The sequence below is a fragment of the Mustela lutreola genome, chromosome 5, assembly GCF_030435805.1.
Source record: "Mustela lutreola isolate mMusLut2 chromosome 5, mMusLut2.pri, whole genome shotgun sequence".
NCBI lineage: Eukaryota > Metazoa > Chordata > Mammalia > Carnivora > Mustelidae > Mustela > Mustela lutreola.
This window is the reverse complement of record NC_081294.1, coordinates 116,302,107-116,316,707: the sequence shown is the minus strand read 5'-3', so window position 1 is coordinate 116,316,707 and position 14,601 is coordinate 116,302,107. Positions and strand designations below refer to the sequence as shown.

General features: G+C 40.3%; 1 protein-coding gene across 1 annotated transcript in view; it reads right to left on the bottom strand.

Annotated features, from left to right (window-relative positions):
- Positions 1–4,149: 4,149 nt before the first annotated feature.
- The window catches only part of ADGRV1 (adhesion G protein-coupled receptor V1), a 544,366-nt gene continuing 533,914 nt past the window's right edge, over positions 4,150–14,601 (bottom strand). The window contains exon 90 of the mRNA XM_059175461.1: positions 4,150–4,597. Within this exon, the coding sequence (XP_059031444.1) occupies positions 4,479–4,597 (119 nt within the window). The 3' untranslated portion in view covers positions 4,150–4,478. The remainder of the gene's footprint in view (positions 4,598–14,601) is intronic.

The following is a 14,601-nucleotide window of genomic DNA, read 5'->3' as shown; positions in this document are numbered from 1 at the left end:
TCAGGGTGGTGAGATCCAGTCCTGGCATCCAGCTCCATGCTGAGTGTGGAGTCTGCTTAAGATTCTCTCTCTTGCTTGCTCTCTGCCCCTTTCCCCTTCCCACACCCTACCCCCGGTAGCACACACTCTCTCTAAAATAATAAATAAATAAAAGTAAAATCTACAATTACTACATTCCCCCTGTAATGTGGCAAAAGTCTCCAAAATGATTTTGATGGTTGTGCAGAGTAAGGATATATGCTATGGGGCAGGATGATGGACAGTTTCGTACACTTCATTAATCAGATTTTCAAAATCTTTTAAAATCATGTCTTATAAACTGTAATGGAAATTGTTATCATCATGATCTCCTTGCTTTTCTTACTCTGATTTCCCAGAATTCTTTTTCAATCTCTCTCTCACATGCACATACACATATATATCTTTACCTTTAAAATAAGTATAATCATATTCATAATCAAACCCAAAATAAGTGCTGTTGAAATGATTTGCATTGTCCCTTCATTAATGTTGTGGAACAATTGTTAGCTCATTCCTATATTTTTAAAAAGTCAAATCTGTGATTTTGCTCTATACTCCTAAAAGCAAAGAGTATGCTTTTACCTTGTTTAAGTTGGAATCTTTTAATTTTATTTATTTATTTGAGAGAGAGAGAGGAAGAGAATGATAGAAAGCATGAGCTGGGAGAGGGAGGAGAAGACTCCCCACCAAGCAGGAGCCCAACACCAGCTCGATCCCAGGACCCGGGGATCATGACCTGAGCCAAAGCAGACACTTAACTGACTGGTCACCACAGGTTCCCCTGAAATCTTTTATCTATTAGAAAACAGTGATTATCTATGTTTTCTCACAGGTCTAAAATACTATTTCAGTTCTTTAAGTGCTAACAATTTCCTTGAGCTGAGTCATTTTTAGGGATTTCAGTTCTAACATTTGTGCTCATAGGATAGAGCTGCTAGACCCAGATGCTGAGTCCCCAGCAGAAGCCATGCTGGGAATTGAAGCGAAGCATCCTATAATACTCCAGAGATTCGTGGCAAAAGTGCTTGATAACTGCAGCCCATTGTCATAGAGGTTGTTCTCCATTTGCTGCTTCTCCCGCAATCATGTAATCTAGTTAAGTAAATCGAGTTTATTGACCATAAATCAATGATCCTGAAGCACTAGCGAATATCTTGGTTGCTTTAAATATATTCCTTGTTAAACTTTTTTTTTTCTTTTAAGATTTTATTTATTTGAGAGAGAGAGAGAGCACGCGCACGAGAGAGCACAAGCAGTAGAGAGGGAAGAGCAGGCTGGCCATTGAGCAGGGAGCTCGATACAGGACTCAACCCCAGGACCTGGGATCATGACCTGAGCTGAAGGTGGCCGCTTAACTGAGCCACTCAGGAATCCCTTTGTTAAACTCTTTTATCTCCAGTGTGGTAAATTCTTAATTAGGAGGCTGCCATACTTGTCAAAGTGATTTGAATAGTAACAGACGGAAGTAAAAATGAATGTTTACTTTTTTCCCCTCAGGAATATTGTGCATATATTATTGTATGTGTGAGCTAGCACGTGTTATAATTTTAAAAAGCATCTGGAGTTTCCTAGAGTTTTGTAAATGTGAGTTCAGTTTTCTAATATAGTTTGAAATTATTTTTATGAGATAAATCTTAAAGAAAAGGAAAAAACCCCTAAAACAAAAAGAAAAATGAATTTAAAAATCATAAAAACACAGAAGCAGAGATATTTCCCAAGGAAATGTTAGCTGTCTGTTGAGAGAGGATAGAAAATATTACAGAGAAGAGAAATACAGAGCTTCTAAGGTGATGAAAACAGTTTTTGAAAATAGGATAGTTGCATAGCATTGTAAATGTAATTGAGGCCACTGAAGATAAAAATCACATTTAAAATGGTTAAAATGGCAAATTTTGTGTTACATATTTTTTTTAAAGATTTTATTCATTTATTTGACAGACAGAGATCACAAGTAGGCAGAGAGGCAGGTAGAGTCGGGTTGTGGGCGGGAGATCATGACCTGAGCTGAAGGCAGAAGCTTAACCCACTGAGCCACCCAAGCACCCCTGTGTTACATATATTTTACAATTAAAAAACGCCAGTGATCGAATACACCAGATACTACTGAATTGCACACTTTAAGTGGGTGAGTTGTATGAAATGTGAATATCTTGCTAAAAAAAATGTCATGAAGAAAAAGAGAATCGAACTCCCTAAGAGAAAAAAAAGACCACAATGTATAATAGTCCTCGCCTTCCAGTTTTCATTTTTTAGGAATTTGATTTGATTTGCTTCTTCCTACATAGTACTATACTTTCCTGGCAAGTGTCCCATTTTAATCTACATTGGGAGGAAACAGGATGGCAAAATATTGCTGCTGTTGGAATATGAAGCTTATTTATTTTAGCACTGTGGCTTCTAGAAATCTTGTTTTTATCCTTCCAATATTTTTTAAAAAGATTTTATTTAGTTATTTGACAGAGAGAGACACAGCAAGAGAGGGAACACAGCAGAGGAGTGGGAGAGAGAGAAGCAGGCCTCCCACTGAGCAGGGAGCCCGATGCGGGGGTTGATGCAGGGTTCCATCCCGGGACCCTGGGATCAGGACCTGAGCCTAAGGCAAATACTTAACAACTGAGCCACCCAGGCACCCCTTCCTTCCAATATTTAGAAGAATCACGTGGAACACTAGTGGGTGGTCTTTTTGTTGTCTTATCAAGATGGCGTTTTGGACAGCAATAGAAATCCAGTCACCTGAAGGAAAAAAGTTATCCCTGATTCGTTGTGCTTTGGGTCAGTTTTTCCCCAAACTCTGACAACATGAAAGTAGCTATTGGCAATTGACTTTGTAGAGAATTCCTCATTGGTAAATTATAGTCTTTTCAGGAGCTTTAAGGATGGTGGTCCTGAGACTGAATTTGCCCTAGGTGACAAATCAGAATCTAGCTATCTGGGGAAAATGCCACAGTGATTATGACTCGTAGATTCTATTCAGTGACCTCTCAAATTTCTATAATCCCCCAATTTATTAAAATCCATTAACAATTTTAATGTTTGCCAATTTAAAAATTTTCCTCTTAAATTTTATATATCATATCCAATTTCATCAATTGTTTCCACCCTATCATGAAACAGACTACATACGGAGCAATGCTGCCAGGTGAGAAAACAACGTATCTGTCACGTAAGGTAAGTGTAATACTTTTACCACCATTTCTCAAGTTCCTAAGAAGGATTAAAACTCCACCAAGGATGGAGCTTTGTTTGTTATACTGTTTGGTTTTGCTGTGCAACTTTTGTTTTCTATCTAGGACAATTCACCCATGAACACTCCATATAAGAGGGAGGAGGCAGGCGTAGAGGAGGATGAACAGGAAGAGAAGAGTCATTTAATAATTTATCAAGATAAATAATGCTGCTCAGGTTTTATAAAGAATAAAGCCAGGCTTAACAGTGAGTACAGGGCACTTGGATGTTTTAATTATGGTTCTAAAGGAAATTATTAGGAGAGAAAAATTTTGCCTTAGATAATTATTTCTTATTTTAATTTTTTTCTTGAGATGTTACTGATTTTCTCAAAAATACTGAGGAATTCAAAAACAGAAGGTCACAAATTCTTCTCTAGGACAAATGTATTCTGTTCCTAATGATTCTTCTGGAACCATAGTCAATGAAATCATCCTGAACACAATAGTGTTTGTTCTGGGATAGACTTTCTGATTTCTCATTCTGAGACAAATAAAGACTGAAGAATTGAAACCAAGAAATGTTTCTCCTAAACAAACTGCACTGTTTGAAAGCTTTTCTTCTTAGCTGAGCTGAAGTAGTTGATGTAGTAGTTATTTTTAACTGGGAACAGAACATTTATTTTGGAAAATGTTCAGATCCCTAATTTCATAATGAGGAGAAATACATACTTTGGATGAAAGACTATGAAACTGCAGTTTCCCCATCAACACGTAGGTCCAGGATCTTCAACAGACAATAACTATATAGTTTTTATGAATGAAGGCCCTCTAGAAGCCATGAAGTCTTAACCTGTATGACCTGTACCAATACCGGAAGAAACAAGGTGCTTGACCTCATCAAAGTATTGTGTATTTTCCTGCTCACAGACAACATTTCCTCATAAATAATGAGCTCGCATGATGTCAAATGGATTCTATTGTGTTTATTGGTTATTACATTTATTAAACAATGTTAGCCATGTCAGATGATTAAAAAACAACTAATATTCTTGGAATATGTGCATCCTATATAATGATATAAATGGATCCAGTCTTTCATCATAGCAGTGAATTTTCAGGTTGCACAAAGATAAGTAGCTCATATTCCAAATACAACAATCACTTCCAGGTTAATAATCATCCAGCGCAATTCACAAGGTCCCTATTATATAGTGGTGTGTATAAAACTTACAGAGTTTAGCACAAAGCCAATACAAACAGGAAAGTATCATTCTAATTGTTACTGAAGTGCTAAAGGTGGGTGTCGGCAATGGGTATCCTCCTGAGTTCTACGATCTGGGAGTCAGTCAAGGTGCCTCCCTCCTGGCTGCCTTGACCAGATTCATTATCACTGACACTGAGACCAGCACCTGTAATAGAAAAAGATAAACACAAAACTCTCCACCATTAGTGCTGTGAATTAAGGGTCAAGTTACATCAAGCTGACATGTGTTTATTTCTATTACAGTGGTGAATAGTGAGCTATACATTTTGAAAAAAATTAAAAAATCATTATTTTTTTAAGTAGGCTCCGCACCGACAATGGGGCTTGAACTTGCCATCCTGAGATCAGAAGTTGCATGCTCTACCGATTGAGCTAGCCAGGTGCCCCTGGACTAAGCATTATTGTACCTAACAATTATAGGCCTGTAATGAAATTCTCTTTGGTAGTTTTTGTAAGTGAAAAGTAATTTCTAAAGACCCAATTTTGGGTTCTCGAACTTTTCTGTTTCCACATGGTTGACAGGTGTAACATATTCCCAAGAATTGCAATTTTTAACTAGGAGCATATTAAAGTAAAAAAGATCAGGAAGGTTATAGGAATTTTTCGGCAGGAAGGTAGGGTTTGCCGTTAGAAAACTGAGTCTCCAACCCCACGTGACTGAACCTAGTAGGGCCTTCGGCCGAGACTCAGTGTGGGCAGTGATCTGAGAAGAAAGACACGCATTGACAACACAAGCTGTCATATCAGCGCCTAGAAGACACTGGCTCTGAACGACTCAGATCTGATCCCCAGATAAAAATAATTGCGTAACACAGTACCAGAACAGAGTCATACACAAATCCCACAAGGCTAGCTGTTAATACAGATAGTGCCCAGAATCTTTGTTTTGAGGAAGCTCCACTATTCACTACTCTTCTTAACAGTTCAGAATCATTCAGAGAATCTAACGCTGTGCCCAAGTAATACCTCATTCTTTTCTTCTCCAACGTGCAGAGGACCACAAATTCTCATGTTCTCTTGCTCTCTCTCTCTCTCTCTCTCTCTCACACACACACACACACACACACACAAACACAGAATGGGGATGTGGTCACAGGGTGTGCTGCTGGGTTGAATCACCAGAGATTACAGCTCCCACTCCTCCCCCTATGCAGGGCACGAGCCTCTGCAAACAAGAAGGCAAATGAACAACCAGTGGCTGGGCGGCTGAGACTTTCCTTTCTGTTTGAGAAAGGCAGTGCTGCAGAGTCGGTAGCTGTGGGAGGATGGTGAATTAGCTCTTCTTAACCTATTTGGGGATGAAAGCAAGAGCCCACTACTGCGTCTTCCAGCCAAGCCCTTCCTCTTCTGGGTCCATCTTTCCCAACCTCTCCATGAAAGGCCACTGCTGAAACCCATTTCCACACCCTTTGCTTCTAGGAAAATGCACTTGCCCATGTCATCCTCTGATCTGCTGGCTTTTCCCAGAGAGTTCTTGTGCTTCCTTCCGAATCTCTTCCTCCTGGGTCACCATGGGAGGCCCTGTCTTCAGCCCTTGCTTCCAGGCCCACAGCATCTGCCTGACCTCTGCCTGCTCTCTAGCCTCGTCTCACTACTATTACACCTCTGCGTGACATGCCCATCTTATCCCCCGCCACCTCAATCTGGGTGCCTCCGTTCTTCCTGTCAGTATCATCTCTGCTGTCATCTCTGCTACCCATAGAAACATGGTGATTCTCTTTTGAGATGTTTGACTCCCTCATTGCATTATGTCCCTCATATCTTTAGACCATCTAGCTTGTAGGACAGTGCCCACCCAGCACACTGTTCGTGTTCTGTAAACGTCTGCTGAGTGTATTAATAAACTATGCTCTGCATTCTAGTTCTTACCAATGTCTCTTCCAAGCCTTATTGCCTGTTCTGTTCCTCGGATGCATTCCACATTCCATGCCCTCTCCTTCCCAAGAACAAACAGTTCCTATTGCCTACTGCATCAAGCCTGGAGCCCTATGCATTGGCCTTCAGAAACTTCCTAATCTGGCTCTACCCTACCAAATAGACATACTTCAGCCCAGGCCTGTTGGAAGTCTTCCTCAGTGTGATCAGGTCTCTTGTCTGGTCTTGCACGTTCACATTAATTCCTGCCAGAGTGTCCTCCTGCTCGTCCATTGAGGCCCATTTTCATACCCTTCCATAGATGGTTCTTGCACCTTTCTTCAAAACAGGGAGGTGGGGGGATGCAGTATTTGAAAAGAAAGGTCCTAGTTTATACCTTAAAAACAGGTGAATCACATCCCTTTTATTCTCTTAAACTGCCCTGCTTTGAATGATAAATTATATGGTATCTCCCCAGATAAGTATATATGCCATGGAGCAAAATGTGTGACAAACACCCGAGGACTCTTTCCTTCTGTTAGGAATACTAACCTAACACTGCCAATGACAATATTTTTAAAAATTTAGTTAGTTGCCAAAATTAATATATTTAGTATTTTAAAAAAATCAGGTTTTTGGTTTCTCTTGAAAAAGCGGAGGGCAACACTAGGCCTACATTTTCTAGATGGCAAAAAAAAAAAAAAAAAAAAAGGGCACCCAAAACATGGATCTGGCAGTACCGTCTGTATCACTCATGGTATTTGCTTGGCCCCTGAAAGTCACATTTGAGTCTGCCACTACATCTTAGGAGAACTAAGTGGAAGAAGCTCAGTGGATTGGGAAGACACTGGCCACTCTCTAAGAAGGTAAGCGGGCCCTGAGGCAGATAGCAGCTTAATCCAGGTGAGAAGGAACAAAAGGGCTACGTAACAAAGTTGCCCAATATGGGATCAATTACGGAGAAGCAGGGAGGACAACACGATTACCATCATGGCAGAGTGGGGCTTAATGAGTGAATGTGTATCAGCTCCCACCGACTTTGTGTCTGCCTGCTGCAGATCTCATCAGGAAGACAGAAGTGTTTGCCCGCCATCTTGACAAAGCCCACTAGAAAGAAGTTCTGTACTGGAAGCCTGTTGAGCAGACAGCAAGGGACAAGAGTGAACTGGGCTGGAAGGTTTAACATGGGGTGCAGCTTTACAAGTAATGGGTGTCTCCGGCATGTTTAGTAGCCTAGAGCCCCGTGAAATGTCACGAAGTACTAGATACAGCTTGCCCCGGAATTACCACATCTACATGACCCAGCTCCTCCTCCTTCTCAGTTTCTGCCCAGCTGAAATAAATGCATATTACTCAAATTTTCATCCCTCTTTGAAACTCAGAAAGGGCCCATATTATACATGTTAATAACACGGCAGACTGGGAACATAGTCCCAGGTTTTTTGCTCTTTGTTTTTTTGTTTGTTTGGGGTTTTGTTGTTGTTGTTGTTTTCTTTTTAATCTTTTTACAAAGATTTTGTTTATTTTTTTGAGAGAGACAGAGATAGTGACAGCACAGGCAGGGAGGAGAGGGAAAAGCGAGTTTCCGGCTGAACAGGGAGCCCAGAGTGGGACTCCATCCCAGGATCCCGGGATCATGATCTGAGCTGAAGGCAGATGCTCAATGGACTGAGCCACCCAGGCTCCCATTGTTGTTGTTTTAAAGATTTTATTTATTTATTGGAGAAAGAGTGAGAGAGAATATGTGAGAGAGCATAAGTGGTGGCGAGGGAGAAGCAGGCTGCCTGTTGAGCCAGGAGCCTGACCCATAGCTTGATAACAGGACCCCAGGATCATGACCTGAGCCCAAGGCAGATACTTAACTGACTGAGCCACGCACTCTCCTCTTGGCTCTTTGTAACAAATAAATAGTTTTGCAGTGAGTATCATGATTTTTTTTTGAAAGGTATTTTTTTTCTGCTTAAATTTTAAGTAAAATTTCAAGAAAAATCCAGTAACTGTGGTAATAGTTACTTTTCCATATAATAGATAGAAAGGTAAAAGCAAAGGAATTAGAAGTGATATTTTATATTCTTCTAGTACCTTTCCTTTCTTCAACATTTTAACACACTTAGTTAGGAAAAGGATGTTTATTAGTCTTATTTTACAGATGCAGGGATTGCTTGGGGATCAGATGTGTTCACTGAGTGGCTAGGTCACCCAGCAGGGAAGTTGCAGAATGCAGATATCCTGACCTATCCTGGTCTTCTGACCCCAAATGTAAGGCTTTTTCTTCTAGATCATACTGCCTCTTGTGGCGGCTGTTCTAATTGTGTTACTTCCTTGTCCCCATAGGCTTTGAGTATTCCAACTTTGTAGAATACATTGCAAACCTTCTTGGCTCATTTTCCTGCTCTTACACCCCCACCCCCATTCCTACTTCACTTTCTAGTCATGGTGCAATGAACACTGGTGTTTCAGAATACATTATGAACATGTAAAATAGTTTTTAAGTTGGGGCACCTGAGTGCCTCAGTTGTTTAAGTGTCTGCCTTCAGCTCAGGTCATGATCCCAGGGTCCTGGGTTGGAGTCCCATACCAGGCTCCCTGCTCAGTGGGGAACCTGCTTCTCCCTCTACCATAACCCTGCACCTGCTCATGATCATTTTCTCTCTCGAATAAATAAAATCTTTAAAAATAAATAGTTCTTAAGCATAACAATAAGCTGAACCCAACAAATAATACATACAATGAGATACTGAACTTCAACTCTGCCAGATACTGGTAGATTCTTAACATAAACAATCTCTAAACTCCATGAAAACTTACCAGCTAATTATAATAACTCTTTTTAAAAAGATATTATTTATTTATATATTTGAGAGAGCATGAGTGAGAGAAAGAGAGCACAAGCTTGGGGAAAGGCAGAGGGAGAGGCAGACTTCCCACTGAGCAGGGAACCCGATGTGGAGCTTGATGCCAGGACCCTGGGAACATGACTTGAGCTGAAGGCAGAGGCTTAATCAACTGAGCCAGCCAGGCGCCCCTAATTATAATAACTCTTATTTGCTAAATGAAGAAACTTAAATTTTGAGTCCCTTGCTGAAAATCACACAGATAGTAGACTCCAGAACTAGGATGCCAACACAGGGCTCTCTGATCCCAAGGCCCATTCCTATTTTCTACAGATTTTTCAAATGTGATAGTGATACGACCATCATTCTCCTTCAGTCTTTTTTTGGAAGAAAAAAAAAAAATTCTTTCTATATTCCAAAGTGGGCTCTTCCACTTTGACGCCCATTTAACTTTGCTTAGCACACTGGTCTCTAGAAATTTTTTAAGTTAAATAAGTCATTGTGGTTTTATGTGATCTATCTGAAGGAGAAATTTATTAATGAGTTCTTAGAGGAGTTTGAGTATTTAGGCCTTGATTCTGAATGTTTTCATTTCTGTTCAAGGATTTGTCCTCTATTTTCTTCTGACTGAAAAATAAATCATTTGAAGTTTCAATAAAGAAATGTTTACCATGACATTCATGTCCTTGGCCTGAGGAAAAAAACCAGAAAGCTAAGGGACTAGGGAAGATAGGGAATCAGATTAGTATTTCTGGGAGAAGCCTTCTGTGAAGAAGATCCTGTTTCTAAGCCCAATATACTCCAAGCTTGACATCCTCTAGAGTCTTGTCAGCTTTTGATCAACGTAAAAGTCTAGTCATTGACTGGGGTGCCTTGGTGGTTCAGTGGGTTAAAGCCTCTGCCTTCGGTTCAGGTCATGATCCTAGGGTCCTGGGATCAAGCCCCGCATCAGGCTCTCTGCTCTGCGGGGAGCCTGCTTCCCCCCTCTCTCTGCCTGCCTCTCTGCCTACTTGTGATCTCTGTCAAATAAATAAATAAAATCTTAAAAAAAAAAAAAAGTCTAGTCATTGAGCTGACCATTCCACTTCATAAATCTAATACTACATAATGCTCCAGATCAGTAGCTCTGAACTTTTTTATAAAGCGCCTGAAGTAATGGGATTCCTTTAACTTGTGGTACGTGAGGGTTTTTTTAAAGGGTCCACGGTGGTGTGAGGACAGATTTAAGAAAATGTATTCCTAGATCTTTAACTTCTATGTGCCCTTTTTCTTTTTTTTGTTTATTTATTTGTTTAAGTCACCTCTATATCCAGCGTGGGGGTTGAACTCATGACTTCAGGATCAAGACTCAAGTCATTCCTTCAGTTGAGCCAGACAAGCAGCTGAATGTGCATTCTTTTGATGAGCTTTTGATAATTAGTCAAACATTTACATTTTATTTTATTATTTTTTTAAAGATTAATTTATTTTAGAGAGAGCCTGCAAAAACGCTCATGGTGGGTGGGGGTGGAGAGACAGAGGGAAAGGGGGAATAGAGGGAGAAAAAGAGAGAGAGAGAATGTCAAGCAGACTCCCCACTGAGAGTGGACCCCCATGTAGGTCTTGATCTCATGGGCTGAGGAGAAATTAAGAGTCAGATGCTCAAAAAACTGAGCCACCTAAGTGCTCCTCAAAACGTTAAATATTTTTAAAACCAATGTTGATTTATTCAATTGTAGACTAATAATAATTGTAATAACAATAAAAAAAAGAAAAAAATTTTCTTTTTTAAAAATTTTATTTATTTGTCAGAGAGAGAGAGAGGGAGTGAGCACAGGCAGACAGAATGGCAGGCAGAGGCAGAGGCAGAGGGAGAAGCTCCTGCTGAGCAAGGAGCCTGATGTGGGACTCGATCCCAGGACGCTGGGATCATGACCTGAGCCGAAGGCAGCTGCTTAACCAACTGAGCCACCCAGACGTCCCCCCAAAAGAAAATTCTAACACTTTATATATAGTCTTATGGTTACAGGAAAACTTTAAGTTTCCATTTATATACATGGTTTGTTTGAGAGAAGTTGTTTTGAGTGAGTGAAGAGCAAATGAATTTCAAGCATAAAATATATTACATTAGGATAAAATTCTGCAATGGAGTGGAATGGGAATATAAGTTCAAGAAGAAGCGATAATGATACAAAATTTCCAATTGTAGAAGAAAAGCCTGCTCCATATGTATTTTAAAACAAAATGAATATGGGGTGCCTGGATGGCTCAGTTGGTTGGGTATCTGACTCCTGATTTTGGCTCAGGTCATGGTCTCAAAGTCATGGGATCTAGCCCATGCTGAGATCGAAGTCTGCTTGAGATTCTCTCTTTCCCTCTCCCTCTGCCCCTTCCCCTGCTCTCTCTTTCACCACCCCCAATAAATAAATAAATAAAATCTTTAAATAATAATGTATAGCAAATTTCTATGATATTTAGACTCCTTTGAATTAGTTTAAAAGAATAATGTAAAATTTTCATTTTTAAACACTAAAATTTATAATATAGTAGAAGTTATACTATTTGATACTATTTCAACTTATGATGAAAACCTTTAGATGTTTATTAAATATATGTAAAGGGTTACATATATTACAACTTTTCAAAGTTGTTTAAGGTTGTTTTTTTTTTTTAAGATTTTTATTTATTTGACACAGAGAGAGAGATCACAAGTAGGCAGAGAGGCAGGCAGAAAGAGATGACGAAGCAGGCTCCCCGCTGAGCAGAGAGCCCAATACAGGGCTCGATCCCAGGACCCTAAGATCATGACCTGAGCCGAAGGCAGAGGCTCAACCCACTGAGCCACCCAGGCACCCCTTGTTTAAGGGTTTAAATGAAAAGACCTGGAAGACCCACTGTTCCCAGTACCCGACTTATAGTGGCCAATGATTAAAGCAGAACTGTGATAGATCAAGGTTTGTAAACCTGACAATCACGGAGGCCAGCTCGGTTAGCATAAACCAGCAACACAGGTCTGGTGAGCACTGGACAAATCAAAGAGCTCATGCTCTGTCTATTGTGGGTGGCCATTACTCAACTCTAGTCAAGGAGATTTTAAGATTGTGCTAGATTTTAGGTACTCTGTTGCTAGATTTTTTTTTTTTTTTAAGAGATTCAGGCTTTTATGGGATATCTCTAAATTTTTTTAAGATTTTATTTTTTTTTTCTTAAGTTACCTCTACATCCAATGTGGGGCTCTAACTCATGAGCCTGAGATCAAGCATCACATGCTTTACTGTTGAGACTGTGAGGCGCCCTGGGATATCTCTCGATTTTTGAAATTTGGGCTTAAAAATTGTTAAAAGACCTGGGCCTATGTGTCGACTGTAAATTCAGCTGTACACAGAACGGCATGGGAACAGCTCCTTTGATTTGATTATATCCTATGATGAAGTGACTTGGGGGTGATACTTGATTATTATAGTACCTTTTCTAAAAATAGAGGGAACCAATGTTAGAGACTGTTATTTCGATCTTTGTAAGTATTTATTTCCTAAAGAGTTTAAGTGAGCTCCAAGGAACGCTAAACTCATCTATAAGTAAGTCATTCCATACATTCCTGAACTGAATGCATTTAATACTTGTTATATATATAGAACCCACATCTAATTTAATTATGCTGCAAGAATTCATTGTATGTTTCCAGCGTCTTAACACCAACAACTGACTACTTTGGAGTGCTGGGGATGTAATCTTCCCCAAGAATTGTTAGCAATCTGAAAATTCCTTTTTAGTTCTAATGTCAGTGAGCATTTGAGGAAGTTTCTCATGTCCTCCTTCATGAAACTTCTCTTTTTTTCTTTCTCACTATGCTGCAGTGTCCTCTGTGGGGCCCTCTTCTATTCACTTTTTTTTTAAAAATTATTTTTTTTCTAGAGAAAGCGAGCATGCAAGCATGGGGTGGGGGGGAGGGAGAGGCAGAAGAAGGGGCAGAGGGAGAGAGAGAAGAATCTCAAGCAGACCCCGTGCTGAGCCGGGAGCCCAATGCTGGGCTCGATCTCATAACCCTGAGATCATGACCTGAGCCGAAATCAAGAGCTGGACGCTTAACCAACTGAGCCACCCAGGCCACCCTATTCCCTCTTTAAAGGAGATATCTTCCAGGAGGCTCTTCGGAGGAGGAGGAAGGGCTTCTTCTGTCTCCTCTCCCTTCCTCACCTCTTTCCTTTTTTCCTTCTCTCTCTCCTTCACTCTCCTAAGATGAAACTCATCCAACCCCACAGCTTCGAATAGAGTCTCTGCACTGATGCACATCAAACCGACACCTCCAACCCTGAACCCTCAGCTAAGATCCTTCAACCCTGAATATTTAAGAACCCAGGCCTAACAACCAATACTTCTAAATCTGAACTCATCAGTTTCCCCCTGAAACACACGCACGAACAAATGCTCTTTATACAATTCCTCAGCCGCTCAGGAGCTTTTGCTGACTGTCCTCTCAGTGCTCCCTCAGCTTTCCTCTTGCGTTCATCCTCTTTTTCTTATTTCTGCTCCCCGAATCTGAGGCCTGAACCTCATTCCCTTGGACAATTGTAATAATCTCCCAGCCTTTCTGGTTTTGCTTCTAAATTTATTCCTCATACTTTTGTAAGAGTTATTTGGCCTCAAAAACCAGTGGGAACATGCCATTCCTCTCCTCAAAAACCTCCATGGCTCACTAGGTTCTATAAAAATCCCACTCCTTAGCATGGCTTCTGAATAGCATTTTAATGTTATGTAAAATACCAGCAAGTGTTCTGCTCCCACAAAATGAATCTATTACTAAATGTGTTCCGGAAACACCAGGTTAAATTAAGTGAAGTGGGTTTCTTTACTCTAGGACTTTTTAGAGCTGCTAAATGCTAATGTGAATTGTGAATCTTTGCAGTTTCCCAAATATACTCAGAGGATCCTCCCATTGAAGATGACTATAAATATCTCAAGGAGGTTGCTCACTGAAACCCAGTTGGGGAACTACAGTAAATCATTAACCATGCAGGTAAAGTACCTTGCAGGCCCTTCTCCGGCTACCTGGCTCACACTCCCCATCTGCCCTAGCCACACTGCAGTGTGCCTTCTCCCCAGGTACCTGTAAGCCATGCACCTGTAAGCCCCGGGCTTCGCGGATTCTTCTCCCTCAGACTGCAGTCCCTTTCCTCTACTCTTTACCTATCTAAAACCACATATTTTTCACAAATCAACTGAGAGAGTTCAAAAAATTTTCTTGATCTCTTCAATAATTAATAACTCTTTTCACTACTTACTTACCCTTCCTTATGTTATGTTTGTTTGAATGTCCATTCCTCCAAGCAAACTCTAAGTTCAATTTTTCATCCATCCATCCATCCATCCATCCATTCATTCATTCATTTTCCAACAGTATCTACCAAAGTTTTGCCAAGTGCCAAGCACTATTCTTAATACTGGGATATTTAGTAAAAAGCATTTTGAATAATTATCTTAA